The following is a 14,525-nucleotide window of genomic DNA, read 5'->3' as shown; positions in this document are numbered from 1 at the left end:
TGCACATGGGGACAAAGATCGTACTTTTTGGAGAAATGTCCTCTGGTCTGATGAAACAAAAATATAACTGTTTGGCCATAATGACCATCGTTATGTTTGGAGGAAAAAGGGGGACTTGCAAGCCGAAGAACACCATCCCAACCGTGAAGCACTGGGGTGGCAGCATCATGCTGTGGGGGTGCTTTGCTGCAGAAGGGACTGGTGCACTTCACAAAATAGATGGCATCATGAGGAAGGAAAATTATGTGGATATATTGAAGCAACATCTCAAGACATCAGTCAGGAAGTTAAAGCTTGGTCGCAAATGGATCTTCCAAATGGACAATGACCCCAAGCATACTTCCAAAGTTTTGGCAAAATGGCTTAAGGACAACAAAGTCAAGGTATTGGAGTGGCCATCACAAAGCCCTGACCTCAATCCTATAGAAAATGTGTGGGCAGAACTGAAAAAGCGTGTGCGAGCAAGGAGAAAATGTATTTAATCAATTTTAGAATAAGGCTGTAACGTCACAAAATGTGGAAAAAGTCAAGGGGCTGAATACTTTCCGAATGCACTGTATATCTGCCTAGATATAGTAATTTGCACCTTTAATTGAGGATGATCAGTTTGATGGAAGATATTACTGTACTATACAGTTATAGGATGTAAACTTCCATATGTATGATTGATGATATAAACTAATGGTCTGAGTCATATACACTGAGTATACAAAACATTAGCAACACCTGCTCTTTCCATGACATAGACTGACCAGGTGAATCCAGGTGAAAGCTATGATCTCTTATTGATGTCACCTGTTAAATCCACTTCAATCAGTGTAGATGAAGGGGAAGAGACAGGTTAGAGAAGGATGTTTAAGCCTTGAGACAATTGAGACATGGATTATGTATGTGTGCAATTCAGAGGGTGAATGGGCAAGACTAAATGTTTAAGTGCCTTTGAACGGGGTATGGTAGTAGGTGCCAGGCACACCGGTTTGTGTCAAGGAACTCGCAACGGTGCTGTGTTTTTCATGCTCAACAGTTTCCCATGTGTATCAAGAATGGTCCACCACCCAAAGGACATCCAACCAACTTGACACGACTGTGGGAAGCATTTAAGTCAACATGGGTCAGTATCCCTGTGGAATGCTTTTAACACCTTGTAGAGTCCACGCCCGATGAACTGAGGCTGTTCTGAGGGCAAAAGTATTTTCATTTTTTTTATCCAGCCCCAGTCCCCACAGGAGGCCTTTTGCCTTTTGGTAGGCCATCATTGTAAATAAGAATTGTTTTTTAACTGACTTGCCTAGTTAAATAAAGGTTCAATAAATAAAAAATAAAAGTGGGTGCAACTCAATATTAGGAAAGTGTTCCTAATGTTTTGTACACTCAAAGTATACTGTATACCAGGGTTCCCCAACTGGCGACCCACGGGTTGGTTTTATGTGGCCCCCCATGTTTTACGAGCAAAAATAAAAAATAAAATGTTCCTTTTTAGAATTTTCATTGTTGGACATAATAGACTGTAAAAACTCCAGGAAATCAGCTCCAAGTGATTTTAATTTAGGAAATGTGTTCCCAAGTATTCCCACACATAATAGAGAGACACGTGATCGTATACAAATGTAAGCAAGGTTTGAAATGACTATGTTTTAGGCTTCTTGCGGTCAATTTGCAAACTAGAAATTAATTGTAATTATGTTCCGGCCCCCCGACCATCTGCTCAAGAAACAATCAGCCCGTGGCTGAATCTAGTTGATGATCCCTGCTGTATACTGTATGTCTGCCTAAATGTAGTATTCTGCATCTTTAATTTTGGGTGTGCTGCTTGAGGATGCACCATGCATAGTACAGTCGTGGTCAAAAGTTTTGAGAATGACAAGTATTGGTCTTCACAAAGTTCGCTGCTTCAGTGTTATGATATATTTTTGTCAGATGTTACTATGGTATACTGAAGTATAATTACAAGCATTCCATAAGTGTCAAAGGCTTTTATTGACAATTACATTAACTTTATGCAAAGAGTCAATATTTGCAGTGTTGACCCTTCTTTTTCAAGACCTCTGCAATCCGCCCTGGCATGCTGTCAATTAACTTCTGGGCCACATCCTGACTGATGGCAGCCCATTCTTGCATAATCAATGCTTGGAGTTTGTCAGAATTTGTGGGTTTTTGTTTGTCCACCCGCCTCTTGAGGATCGACCACAAGTTCTCAATGAGATTAAGGTCTGGGGAGTTTCCTGGCCATGGACCCAAAATTTCGATGTTTTGTTCCCCGAGCCACTTAGTTATCACTTTTGCCTTATAGCAAGATGCTCCATCATGCTGGAAAAGGTATTGGTCGTCACCAAACTGTTCTTGGATGGTTGGGAGAAGTTGCTCTCGGAGGATGTGTTGGTACCATTCTTTATTCATGGCTGTGTTCTTAGGCAAAATTATGAGTGAGCCCACTCCCTTGGCTGAGAAGCAACCCCACACATGAATGGTCTCAGGATGCTATACTGTTGGCATGACACAGGACTGATGGTAGCGCTCACCTTGTCTTCTCCGGACAAGGTGTTTTCCGGATGCCCCAAACAATCAGAAAGGGGATTCATCAGAGAAAATAATTTTACCCCAGTCCTCAGCAGTCCAATCCCTGTACCGTTTGCAGAATATCAGTCTGTCCCTGATGTTTTTCCTGGAGAGAAGTAGCGTCTTTGTTGCCCTTCTTGACACCAGGCCATCCTCCAAAAGTCTTCGCCTCACTGTGCGTGCAGATGCACTCACACCTGCCTGCTGCCATTCCTGAGCAAGCTCTGCACTGGTGGTGCCCCAATCCCACAGCTGAATCAACTTTAGGAGACGGTCCTGGCGCTTGCTGGACTTTCTTGGGCGCCCTGACGCCTTCTTCAAAACAATTGAACCTCTCTCCTTGAAGTACTTGATGATCCGATAAATGGTTGATTTAGGTGTAATCTTACTAGCAGCAATATCCTTGCCTGTGAAGCCCTTTTTGTGCAAAGCAATGATGACGGCATGTGTTTCCTTGCAGGTAACCATGGTTAACAGAGGAAGAACAATGATTTCAAGCACCACCCTCCTTTATCAGCATGACAGAGTGATCTCCAGCCTTGTAGAAGGATTACTTTATCCTATCCCAGGTATTCCTTAAAGAGGTGGGGTTTCAAATGTCTCCGGAAGGTGGTGAGTGACTCCGCTGTCCTGGCGTCGTGAGGGAGCTTGTTCCACCATTGGGGTGCCAGAGCAGCGAACAGTTTTGACTGGGCTGAGCGGGAACTATGCTTCCGCAGAGGAAGGGGAGCCAGCAGGCCAGAGGTGGATGAACGCAATGCCCTCGTTTGGGTGTAGGGACTGATCAGAGCCTGAAGGTACAGAGGTGCCGATCCCCTCACAGCTCCATAGGCAAGCACCATGGTCTTGTAACAGATGCGAGCTTCAACTGGAAGCCAGTGGAGTGTGCGGAGGAGCGGGGTGACGTGAGAGAACTTGGGAAGGTTGAACACCAGACGGGCCAACAGCGAGTTGCAGTAATCCAGACGGGAGATGACAAGTGCCTGGATTAGGACCTGTGCCGCTTCCTGTGTAAGGCAGGGTCGTACTCTCCGAATGTTGTAGAGCATGAACCTGCAGGATCGGGTCACCGCCTTGATGTTAGCGGAGAACGACAGGGTGTTGTCCAGGGTCACGCCAAGGCTCTTCGCACTCTGGGAGGAGGACACAACGGAGTTGTCAACCGTGATGGCGAGATCATGGAACGGGCAGTCCTTCCCCGGGAGGAAGAGCAGCTCCGTCTTGCCAGGGTTCAGCTTGAGGTGGTGATCCGTCATCCATACTGATATGTCTGCCAGACATGCAGAGATGCGATTCGCCACCTGGTTATCAGAAGGGGGAAAGATACTTTTACTTTACAGAATAATCTAAATACAATGTATCTGGTGATATTATGGGCTAATAATACTGGGCAATCTGACATTCATGTCTTCTGTTCGGTCTCTGCTTCTGTAAATGTAAGCTGTCTGTCCACAGCACACACAGGAGCGGGATGTGAGAGAGAAAAGGGGAAACACCATCTATTGAGTCTAATAATTATGGTATGTGAGTGGTGATACAATAACGATACAGTACTCACTCAAACTGTCAAAACTAACCCAAAACTTTACACAACGTTAGACACGGACACGAATGATCTGCTTGGCGTGTTAACACACTGGTGGTTTGTTGTAACCGAGTATTGGTGCTAAACCGTGTTATTGGAGGCTGGCATGCTAGTTGGCTATGGCGTCATAGGATTCGGTGCCCTGGACGGTTTTCACGGAAGAATACTGTACCAAGTTAGCTAGCTGAATAAACTAAGTTAGAGTCTATTCCTAGAAAACATTGAACCGCTGTAGTTTACAACAATTATCATTTCTAAAGTGGAAGTGGGGAGAGTTATATTTGAGTGTTTCAGTTAAACATAAGTGAGGGAGGCCCCGCTCTCTCGCTTTCCCAGATGTTTAGTTCATTTCATTCCGATCTCCTTTGCATTATTGTAGCCTTTTTCTGTAGCCTGTCAACTATGTGTCTGTCTATCCCTGTTCTCTCCTCTCTGCACATGCCATACAAACCCTTCACACCACGTGGCTGTTGCCACTCTAATCTGGTGGTCCCTGTGCGCACGACCCACGTGGGGTTCCAGGTCTCTGGGAGCCTCTGGAACTGCCGTTCTGCGGCCAACAAGGCAGAGTTCATCTCAGCCTATGCTACCCTCCAGTCCCTCGACTTCTTGGCGCTGACGGAAACATGGATTACCAAAGAAAACACTGCTACTCCTACTGCTCTTTCCTCGTCTAACCATGTGTTCTTGCATACCCCGAGAGCATCTGGTCAGCGCGGCGGTGGCACAGGAATCCTCATCGCTCCCAAGTGGACATTCTCTCTTTTCCCCCTGACCCATCTGTCTATCTCCTCATTTGAATTCCATGCTGTCACAGTCACTAGCCCATTCAAGCTTAACATCCTTGTCATTTATCGCCCTCCAGGTTCCCTTGGAGAGTTCATCAATGAGCTTGACGCCTTGATAAGTTCCTTTCCTGAGGATGGCTCACCCCTCACAGTTCTGGGTGACTTTAACCTCCCTACGTCTGCCTTTGACTCATTTCTCTCTGCCTCCTTCTTTCCACTCCTTTCCTCTTTTGACCTCACCCTCTCACCGTCCCCCCCTACTCACAAGGCAGGCAATACGCTTGACCTCATCTTTACTAGATGCTGTTCTTCTACTAATCTCACTGCAACTCCCCTCCAAGTCTCCAACCACTACTTTGTATCCTTTTCTCTCTCGCTCTCCTCCAACACTACTCACTCTGCCCCTACTCAGATGGTAATGTGCCTTCGCAACCTTCGCTCTCTCTTTCCCGCTACTCTCTCCTCTTCCATCCTATCATCTCTTCCCTCTGCTAAATCCTTCTCCCTCCGATCTCCTGATTCTGCCTCCTCAACCCTCCTCTCCTCCCTTTCTGCATCTTTTGACTCTCTATGTCCCCTATCCTCCCGGCCGGCTCGGTCCTCCCCTCCTGCTCAGTGGCTTGATGACTCATTGCGAGCTCACAGAACAGGGCTCCGGGCAGCCGAGTGGAAATGGAGGAAAACTAGACTCCCTGCGGACCTGTCATATTTTCACACCCTCCACTCTACATTCGCTTCCTCTGTTTCTGCTGCTAAAGCCTCTTTCTACCACTCTAAATTTCAAGCATCTGCCTCTAACCCTAGGAAGCTCTTTGCCACCTTCTCCTCCCTGCTGAATCCTCCTCCTCCTCCCCCTCCCTCTCTGTGGATGACTTCGTCAACCATTTTGAAAAGAAGGTTGACGACATCCAATCCTCATTTATTAAGTCAAATGACACCGCTGGTCCTGCTCACACTGCCCTCCCCTCTCTCTCCAGATGAAATCTTGCGACTTGTGACGGCCGGCCGCCCAACAACCTGCTCGCTTGACCCTATCCCCATCTCTTGAGCGTGCCGTCTCTAGCCAACTCTCCTGCTATCTCTCTCAGAATGACCTTCTTGATCCAAACCAGTCAGGTTTCAAGACTGGTCATTCAACTGAGACTGCTCTTCTCTGTGTCACGGAGGCTCTCCGCACTGCTAAAGCTAACTCTCTCTCCTCTGCTCTTATCCTTCTAGACCTATCCGCTGCCTTTGATACTGTGAACCATCAGATCCTCTCCACCCTCTCCGAGTTGGGCATCTCCGGCGCTGCTCACTCTTGGATTGCGTCCTACCTGACAGGTCGCTCCTACCAGGTGGCGTGGCGAGAATCTGTCTCCGCACCACGTGCTCTCACCACTGGTGTCCCCCAGGGCTCAGTTCTAGGCCCTCTCCTATTCTCTCGATACACCAAGTCACTTGGCTGTGTCATATCCTCACATGGTCTCTCCTATCATTGCTACGCAGACGACACACAATTCATTTTCTCCTTTCCCCCTTCTGATAACCAGGTGGCGAATCGCATCTCTGCATGTCTGGCAGACATATCAGTGTGGATGTCGGATCACCACCTCATTGTGTCCTCCTCCCAGAGTGCAAAGAACCTTGGCGTGACCCTGGACAACACCCTGTCGTTCTCCGCTAACATCAAAGTGGTGACCCGATCCTGCAGGTTCATGCTCTACAACATTCGCAGAGTACGACCCTACCTTACACAGAAAGCGGCACAGGTCCTAATCCAGGCACTTGTCATCTCCCGTCTGGATTACTGCAACTCGCTGTTGGCTGGGCTCCCTGCCTGTGCCATTAAACCCCTACAACTTATCCAGAATGCTGCAGCCCGTCTGGTGTTCGACCTTCCCAAGTTCTCTCATGTCACCACGCTCCTCCACACACTCCACTGGCTTCCAGTTGAGGCTCGCATCTACTACAAGACCATGGTGCTTGCCTACGGAGCTGTGAGGGGAACGGCACCTCCTTACCTTCAGGGTCTGATCAGACCCTACACCCAAACGAGGGCACTACGTTCATCCACCTCTGGCCTGCTAGCTCACCTACCTCTACGGAAGCACAGTTCCCGCTCAGCCCAGTCAAAGCTATTTGCTGCTCTGGCACCCCAATGGTGAAACAAGGTCCCCCACGACGCCAGGACAGCGGAGTCACTGACCACCTTCCGGAGACACTTGAAACCCTACCTCTTTAAGGAATACCTGGAATAGTATAAAGTAATCATTCTACCCCCTCCCCTCCCCCACATAAGAAAATAAAACAGTGGTTGTCCCCACTGGCTATCATAAATTGAATGCACCAATTTGTAAGTCGCTCTGGATAAGAGCATCTGCTAAATGATGTAAATGTATCCTTTCTGATAGGCTTATATTATAGTTTACACCACTGGTTAAATACAGATGTCATGCTGTTCTAAAAATGTCCAGTTTATCTACAACATCAGTACAGTTGCATGTAGGCCCATGGGCAGATTGGCTGTTTTGGCCTTATCAAATACTGCAGCCTGGTGGTCACAGTGAAATTGCAAAGAGATGAGTCACAGGTATGGTGTGATGGTAGATTGGTGAACGGTGTGGAAAATTTGCAATAAGCTATTGCCAAAGCATATGGTCTTCAGCTACCATCTGTCAAAAAAAAATATATAATCATTTATTGGACCTATATGTATTATAGCGACCATCAGTGCTGTCCCCCAAATCCACTACAGTATCATAATCTTGTGCGTCATCACTCTGTTCCACGACACCATAGAAGCCAAGCAGTGGAGTCAACGTTTTTCACAATGTATTAAAAGTACATTCAATAAAAATACACAATGGTTATTAATTTATTAATGTATTTATTTCTATACACAAATTAATTCAAATACAGACAAAAATCAAACAATTATCTGGCAATCCTGTCAGTCCTGGAGAGTCCTTTTTATAAACATTAAAACACTTTGTATATACTATGTTTTCAAGAGAGAAATGAGTTTCAGCCACCTCCATTCAGAGAATATTGCTTTCCTGTTAAAGGCATCTCAGGTTCCAACCATCACACTATAGCATAGCATCCTCATGACTACCAGAGAGTGGGCGCGTTCCTCTGCCCAGGTGTTGCTTACGCATGCCAAATCTTACAACGCCCGGAAGGGTATTTTACCCATCAGCTAGCCACATTATGTTATAGCAATCTGGTGCCCGACCACACAGTCGATGAGGTGGCACGCAACCATTGGTTGATGCAACCAACTTCTGAGCAGGGGAACGCGACCATTGACATTGTCCTGTGTAAAACTGTCAAAGGCAACAAAATTAGAGAAGAGAAACCCAGTGACCCATAACACTGAGAAAGAGACTTACAGTATGAAGCCCCAGCAATGCTTTTTCAGTGTTGAGAAATATCATTAGCACAATTAATTTTTATGCCAACAGATCTCCTTTTTGATTAGCAGATGTTACGCTGCAAGGTGGTTCAATCAGAAGTTAGAGGCAGGTGGCGGCTCAAACGCGCTGAACGTGTCTGGGCAGAAACACCAACAGAATAATGGGTAAAAACTCCAGAAAATTCAACACCTAACGTTAAGTGGCATAAAGGCTGATTGATTCCTTTATACATGTTTTGTCTGAGACACTACTGCCTATGGGACCTTTATTTCCCACATGTTTCCTTTGGAGGCAAAGGCCTTTGAACTGTCAGGTTATGAATGAAGACAACTGGTAGAGATGGAACAGAACAGAAAATAAAGAGCACATAGATTTCCTGTATAATGTGGATCTTAGTGTTCCTCCGTCCCAACCACCTCCTGATTCACCTTAAAAACAGGTCAGATGAAAGTATACAAACCCCTACTCATCCTCCCCAAACACTTCCCATTCATAAGTAAACCATGTTAAAATGCAAAAAATATAATCAAAGAATTATCTCCAGCAGCTTTAGAACTAGAACACAGGGGAGGAGTGAGGAGGGAAGACACTAGAACACCTGCCGTTGTGACCTCACAGAATACGGAGGAAACCTGAAGTGCCCCTTTCCCCGTCTCCTCCAAAACGCCCGGCTCACACCCTTCCCTCATCAGAGATGAAGGGCAGGAGCCCAAGCATACGTTACCCCTGAGCTGACAACCCTCGTATTGGTACCCTCCCTTCTACAGTCTTCTCTCATCTCTCCATCCTCCCCAGAATGTTTTCCAGGCCAAGTCCTCGGGAGACAGAGGACTAACGCTTGGACTTGGAGTCTTCAGCTTCTTTTTCTAGGAAACCATCAGATAAAGACAGTCAGGCACTGAATTCAAAAGGAGCAACCACAGTCTGTCAGAATAAACACAACGGTGCCCATATGACCTTCTCTGATTAGCCATTTAAGTCCTGTGTTGCTGTCAGACAGTATAGCACAAAGGACAAGCACAGTTTATAAGAGATTCCTTATCCCTCACCTTTTTTGATGCCGTCCCTCTTCTTTTGCGCGTCCTCTCTCTGCTTCTTGATTATGGCCAGCCTGGCGAGGTCGGCCCGTGCCTGGTCTGTCTTCCCCTCTAGGTGCAGCTTCATGTAGCGTTCCTTAGCTTTCTGCTTCTCGATCTCCTCCCTGAGACAGAGAAAGCGAGACGGTCAAACAGGGTCCTGCTTTCAAGATCTAATAACATTTGCCGTTATCATTTCCATCTGAATAATAAAGTATCCTTGCCTACACCCACTCCCAAGACCTTCACTAACCCAAGGCTATTCCTGAATTTACTGACTTCAAATCTTTTCATTTTAGGCATTAGGCCTGAGACTTGAAGGAAAAGTGAGATCCTCACCTCTCTCGGCGTGACAGCTCTTTGGGTGCGTTGACATCTAGCTCTGTCACCTTCTTACTTTTCTGGGATATGCGGTTGGGATTCTCAATCTCGATCAATCCTTCCACTCCACTCTTCTTCTTGTTCTGTAATAACAGACAACGTTAAGACATTGAACAGAGAGTCAACAATGCAGTTCTGACTAAGGTAGTGTTGGCAGGTGACACTTTGAAAGTGAGTAGGAGCATCTTGACGAGCGAGTCATTAAAACCACAACACTTCTAATTCCTTGGCGGATGGACTAGACATTAAAAGGAGAACCCGCACTCACAACGTCCTCCTCTTCACTGCTGCTGTCGTCAGATCCTGATGATTTCTCCTCCTCCTTCTCTACTCCGCCGTTCGCCTCCTATCACACATACACCTGTTAGATCATGTTCAAGCCGTCATGTCTGTTTGAAATGTATTTCACACACACCTTTGAATATATAGATAAATGTTACTAGCTAAATTAGCTGGTGCAGGTCTAGCAGCTGGGTTATAGACTGCATGGTAAACATTTTCAAACATCCTTGACAATACCGCCATTCTTGAGCACAGGTGGAACTCCAAAAACCAGAGAATTCAGAAAAATAAGTAAGGAGTTCCCTCGCCATTTAGTTGCCGGACATCTCGATCTTCCCAACATCATTGCTGGAACTAGTCATTTCTAAGTGACGTGGCCACATGTAGAAGAACATGACAGTGCTTTAAACAGCTTGACCCAAACAAAGATCTACACATATTCGTAAGGCATTTCACACTCAGTACAAAAAGTGGATTTAATATATTTCTGAATATTTCCTCATTCTCAGAGTTACACCTGCAACGGGAGTAAGTCACGGGTGCCTTCCAAATCGAGAATTACCGGTAATTAAAATATCGCCAAGTAAAGGTAGGTTGAAAATATATCTCCCATGCATTGCACTTGCGAAGCTGGAACCCCGTATGGAAGGTCTATAATATAGGTATCTGTTTAGAGCTATGTTAATCACAAGGTGCAAAAACTAGATATCCCCTCAGAGCCATGGATCCTTTACTCACCAGCTCTCTCTGTGCTTTCATCTGTCTGTCGATCTCTTCTGGGTTGCTGAACTGCTTTCCCCGGCCCTTGTGACCTTTTTTACCTAAAAAACCCAAATGAGAGCGCGAGGCATGTTGTAGAAGATCAGATAACGAGAGATGAATCAGACATGACGTTCACTCTGCGGCATGGTTACAGATGTCAGAATCCAATCCATATTAAAAGTTAAAGTGATTGAACTTCTTTGCTGTCAATGGATGAAATCAACTGGGTGCACATGGTGTTCGCCAGACCAAGTTTAGCTAACATTAGCTACTACTGTAGTGACAGTAGCCTAGCTAGCAAGTTAACTAGCTAATTAGTTAGCTAATAGCTGTAACTACTTAACTTGCTAGTTAGCTAACGTTACGTCAGTTCTCACGAAACGTGGCTACTCAAGTAGAACATAAAATTTGACCAGATCCTCCAAGTAGTTAGCTAGCCAGCTATATTCCTTGAGGTAATGTTACGTTTGCTGGCTAGCTTGGATAGCGAACAGTTACATTTGGAACGTTAGCAAAAAATAACGGCGCTGGATACTCACCGCCTCTTGGCATATTTGGTATAGGAACTTGAACGACTAAGACCGAAAATAAACAAATAAGTTCACTGTTTCCAGCTAAACAGAGGGTTTATTTTCCAAAGAAAAGGCCTTCACGACACAGTCCTCGTCCAGCTAGACAAGAACACTATCTTTTACCCGCTTCCTGAGAGCAACAAGAGTGAAAGGCATTAAGAGTGCAATGACGCAATTTTCAGCCAATCGCTACCCAGGGATTTTGACAGACTTGTCAACAGACCATTAATATCAGGAAAATACATGCGCAGTGTCCGGAAAGTAAAAATAGCCAATGGAAAACACAGGTATGTAAGTGCGTTGCTTTAACTAAGCACCGCCCTAATTACTTTTGTGGCGGTCATTTTTTAACATGCACATTTGGTTCCCTACCAGTCAAGTAGAATAAACTCTCGTGGACCGATTACGCTTGGTTAATCGAGATTAGATAAATACAAAAAGTACATTTTGAAGACGAGTGTTGATAAATGAACCAAATATAGCTACTGGTTGAATGAAGAGTGTAGAGCAGGGTTTCCCAAACTAGGGGTCGCGACCCCATGCGGGATAGCCTGATTTGAAAATGGGGTGGTGAGAGAAAATTTGCTGCTTAGTTCATATAACCGGGGTTATGTCAGTAACCTACGGTAGCCACTAGTTGTGGTTGTAATAAACCAAGCGGTTTCTGTTTTCTTCCTACAAATGTGTCTATCTTTTGAATGGTTTATGCTACAAAATAATATGACCCCCTCATTGAAAGATAACTCTCAGGAACACGTACGTACGTACTGTTTCCCTCTACTATGCCCACAAGCTATTATAACCGAGTGGGCACCAGGCACTAAATCAGACTGGGAGGAAAATAATGTCATTAATGATTATGTTATTTTCTACACAGAAAATCATACAACATGATTGCCTGATGATCTTCTGAACTTCCCAATACCTTTCTGATGCATTTCAGTCACTACAAACCATGTACTGTCTTCAGAGCAGAATACATTTTTATAGAAGTTATTTTAGTTTGCTTTCAGACCCATAACAATTACTAAAATGTGAAGTAGGCCTAGTGACTCTGCTCTTGTTGACTGCTTTGGTAATTGTGCAAATTGAATTTAGCAATGATATAGATCACAACCCCTCTGTTACGGAACACTAATGTCCAGAAGCTTATTTTTCTGTGGCTTCTGATTCTGGGGGTTCTTTTCTATTTCATTCTTCTCCTTTCCTACTTTTGAAGGGAGCATCTCTTTCAGCTCTTGTGCATTCCCTTCTCCCGTCTCTTCCTCCTTACTCCTCTTCCTCTCCAGAGGTCTCATGACTGCTCCGCAGGTGCAGCAGTTTAGCAGCAGCCCTCCATGATGAAGAAGTAGTAGTCCAGTAGGACCTGACCCAGGGGGGACAGGACAGAGAGGAACACGGGGCTCCTGGCTGCAGCTAGGCCATTTGCCAGGGGGACGTCGCTTGTCGAAGTAGCTCCCCAACATGATGAGAGAAGGCTAGAAGTTCAGGGCCAGGCCCAGACCTGAGCATAGAGGGTTAGGGAGAGCATGAGTCATTGGGGGCCCGGGCCGAAATCGTATACAGGCTGTAGGAGGCTATAAGATAGAGTTGGATAGAGAGAGGGAGTGGATCAATAATAAATATGTGGTAAAGAATGATTGGTGTGAGATGTGTGTTGTGATATGTAGCAGGTACCTGTAATGACACCGGCGGTGAGGTAAAGCTGTATAATGTTAGTGGTGAAAGAAAATCCCACCATGCCTGCTGATGCCAGCAAACCTCTGACCAGCATCACGTGCCTGCAGCCAAACCTGTTCACCATGATACTGGACACTGGGCCTGGGCAGAAGTATACTGAACAAAAATATAAATGCAACATGTAAAGTGTTGGTTCCATGTTTCATGAGCTGAAATAAAATATCCCAGAATTTTTCCATGCGCACAAAAAGCGTATTTCTCTCAAATGTTGTTCTCAAATGTATTTACATCCCTGTTAGTGAACATTTCTCCTTTGCCAAGATAATCCATCCACCTTACAGGTGTGGCATATCAAGAAACTGATTAAACAGCACGATCATTACACAGGTGCACCTTGTGCTGTGGACAATAAAAGGCCACTCTAAAATGTGCAGTTTTGTCACACAACACAATGCCACAGATGTCTCAACTTTTGAGGGAGCGTGCAATTGACATGCTGACTGCAGGAATCTCCACCAGAGCTGTTGCCAGAGTATTGAATGTTCACTTCTCTACCATAAGCTGCCTCCAATGTAGTTTTATACAATTTGGCAGTACGTCCAACCGGCCTCACAACCACAGACCACGTGTAACCACGCCAGCCGAGGACCATCCGGCTTCTTCACCTGCGGGATCGTCTGAGACCAGCCACCCGGACAGCTGATGTAACTGAAGAGTATTTCTGTCTGTAATAATGCCCAGTCATGTGAAATCCATAGATTAGGGCCTAATTAATTTATTCAATTGATTGATTTCCTTATATGAACTGTAACTCAGTAAAACAATTGAAATTGTTGCATGTTGCGTTTATATTTTTGTTCAGTATAGTTCACAGACAGACAGGACATGTATATTTGTTAATGAAATGATGCAGAACTACGAGAGATAGAGAGAACTTGCATCTCCAGACAAAATACATTTCCAAGATGATCACATTTTCTATTTTGATTCTCCCATTGAATGCAGTACTTTTGTTGTCATCTGACAGCTTTGTTTTTCGTGTAGGATTCAAGCTCAGAGGGCCCTATAGCATCACTTTGATCAACTTCTGACCTGAGCCATAGAGCATGGCCAGCATGATGGAGGAGATCCAGGCTTGTCGCTGTGTGCCAACATCAAAGTCCCTCATCAGCTCTTTGAAGTAGACACTGATGGCTTTGGGGAAGGTGTAGGAGCACCCAGTAACAACGAAACAGCTGAGCAGTACCATCCTGCCCCCAGCCACCATCAGGTGGTCCAGCCCCCATCCTCTTGGTTGTACTGACTCTCATTGTCCGTCAAGAGGATGTTATTTTCTACGAGGCAGGAGTGGGGTATGTTAGTGGGCCACTTGTGCAATGCTTACTCAATGAACAACTGACTAAGCCTTTGGATTATGATTGTATTTATTGCATCTGTTTACAGTG

The 14,525-nt window shown here is 45.3% G+C and overlaps 1 protein-coding gene and 1 pseudogene across 2 annotated transcripts; both read right to left on the bottom strand.

The window, feature by feature from the left end:
* Window positions 1-7,775: 7,775 nt before the first annotated feature.
* LOC311101102 (28 kDa heat- and acid-stable phosphoprotein-like) lies at window positions 7,776-11,565 on the bottom strand. The gene is made up of 6 exons (XM_084142164.1): window positions 11,368-11,565; window positions 10,805-10,887; window positions 10,053-10,130; window positions 9,743-9,867; window positions 9,377-9,528; window positions 7,776-9,193 (listed from the first exon to the last, which is right to left on the bottom strand). The coding sequence occupies exons 1-6, from the start codon at window positions 11,378-11,380 to the stop codon at window positions 9,159-9,161; spliced, it is 486 nt and encodes a 161-aa protein (XP_083998290.1). The 5' UTR covers window positions 11,381-11,565; the 3' UTR covers window positions 7,776-9,158.
* An 880-nt stretch (window positions 11,566-12,445) lies between these two features.
* On the bottom strand, window positions 12,446-14,390 carry LOC311100502 (monocarboxylate transporter 3-like; annotated as a pseudogene). Its single transcript has 3 exons — window positions 14,173-14,390; window positions 13,078-13,221; window positions 12,446-12,904 (listed from the first exon to the last, which is right to left on the bottom strand). The product of its transcript is annotated as a monocarboxylate transporter 3-like (transcript).
* Between the last annotated feature and the right edge of the window lie 135 nt (window positions 14,391-14,525).

Source organism: Coregonus lavaretus, assembly GCF_964263955.1.
Source record: "Coregonus lavaretus genome assembly, chromosome: 25".
Lineage (NCBI taxonomy): Eukaryota > Metazoa > Chordata > Actinopteri > Salmoniformes > Salmonidae > Coregonus > Coregonus lavaretus.
The sequence above is the reverse complement of the archived record's forward strand: the minus strand, read 5'-3'. Positions and strand labels throughout refer to the sequence as shown.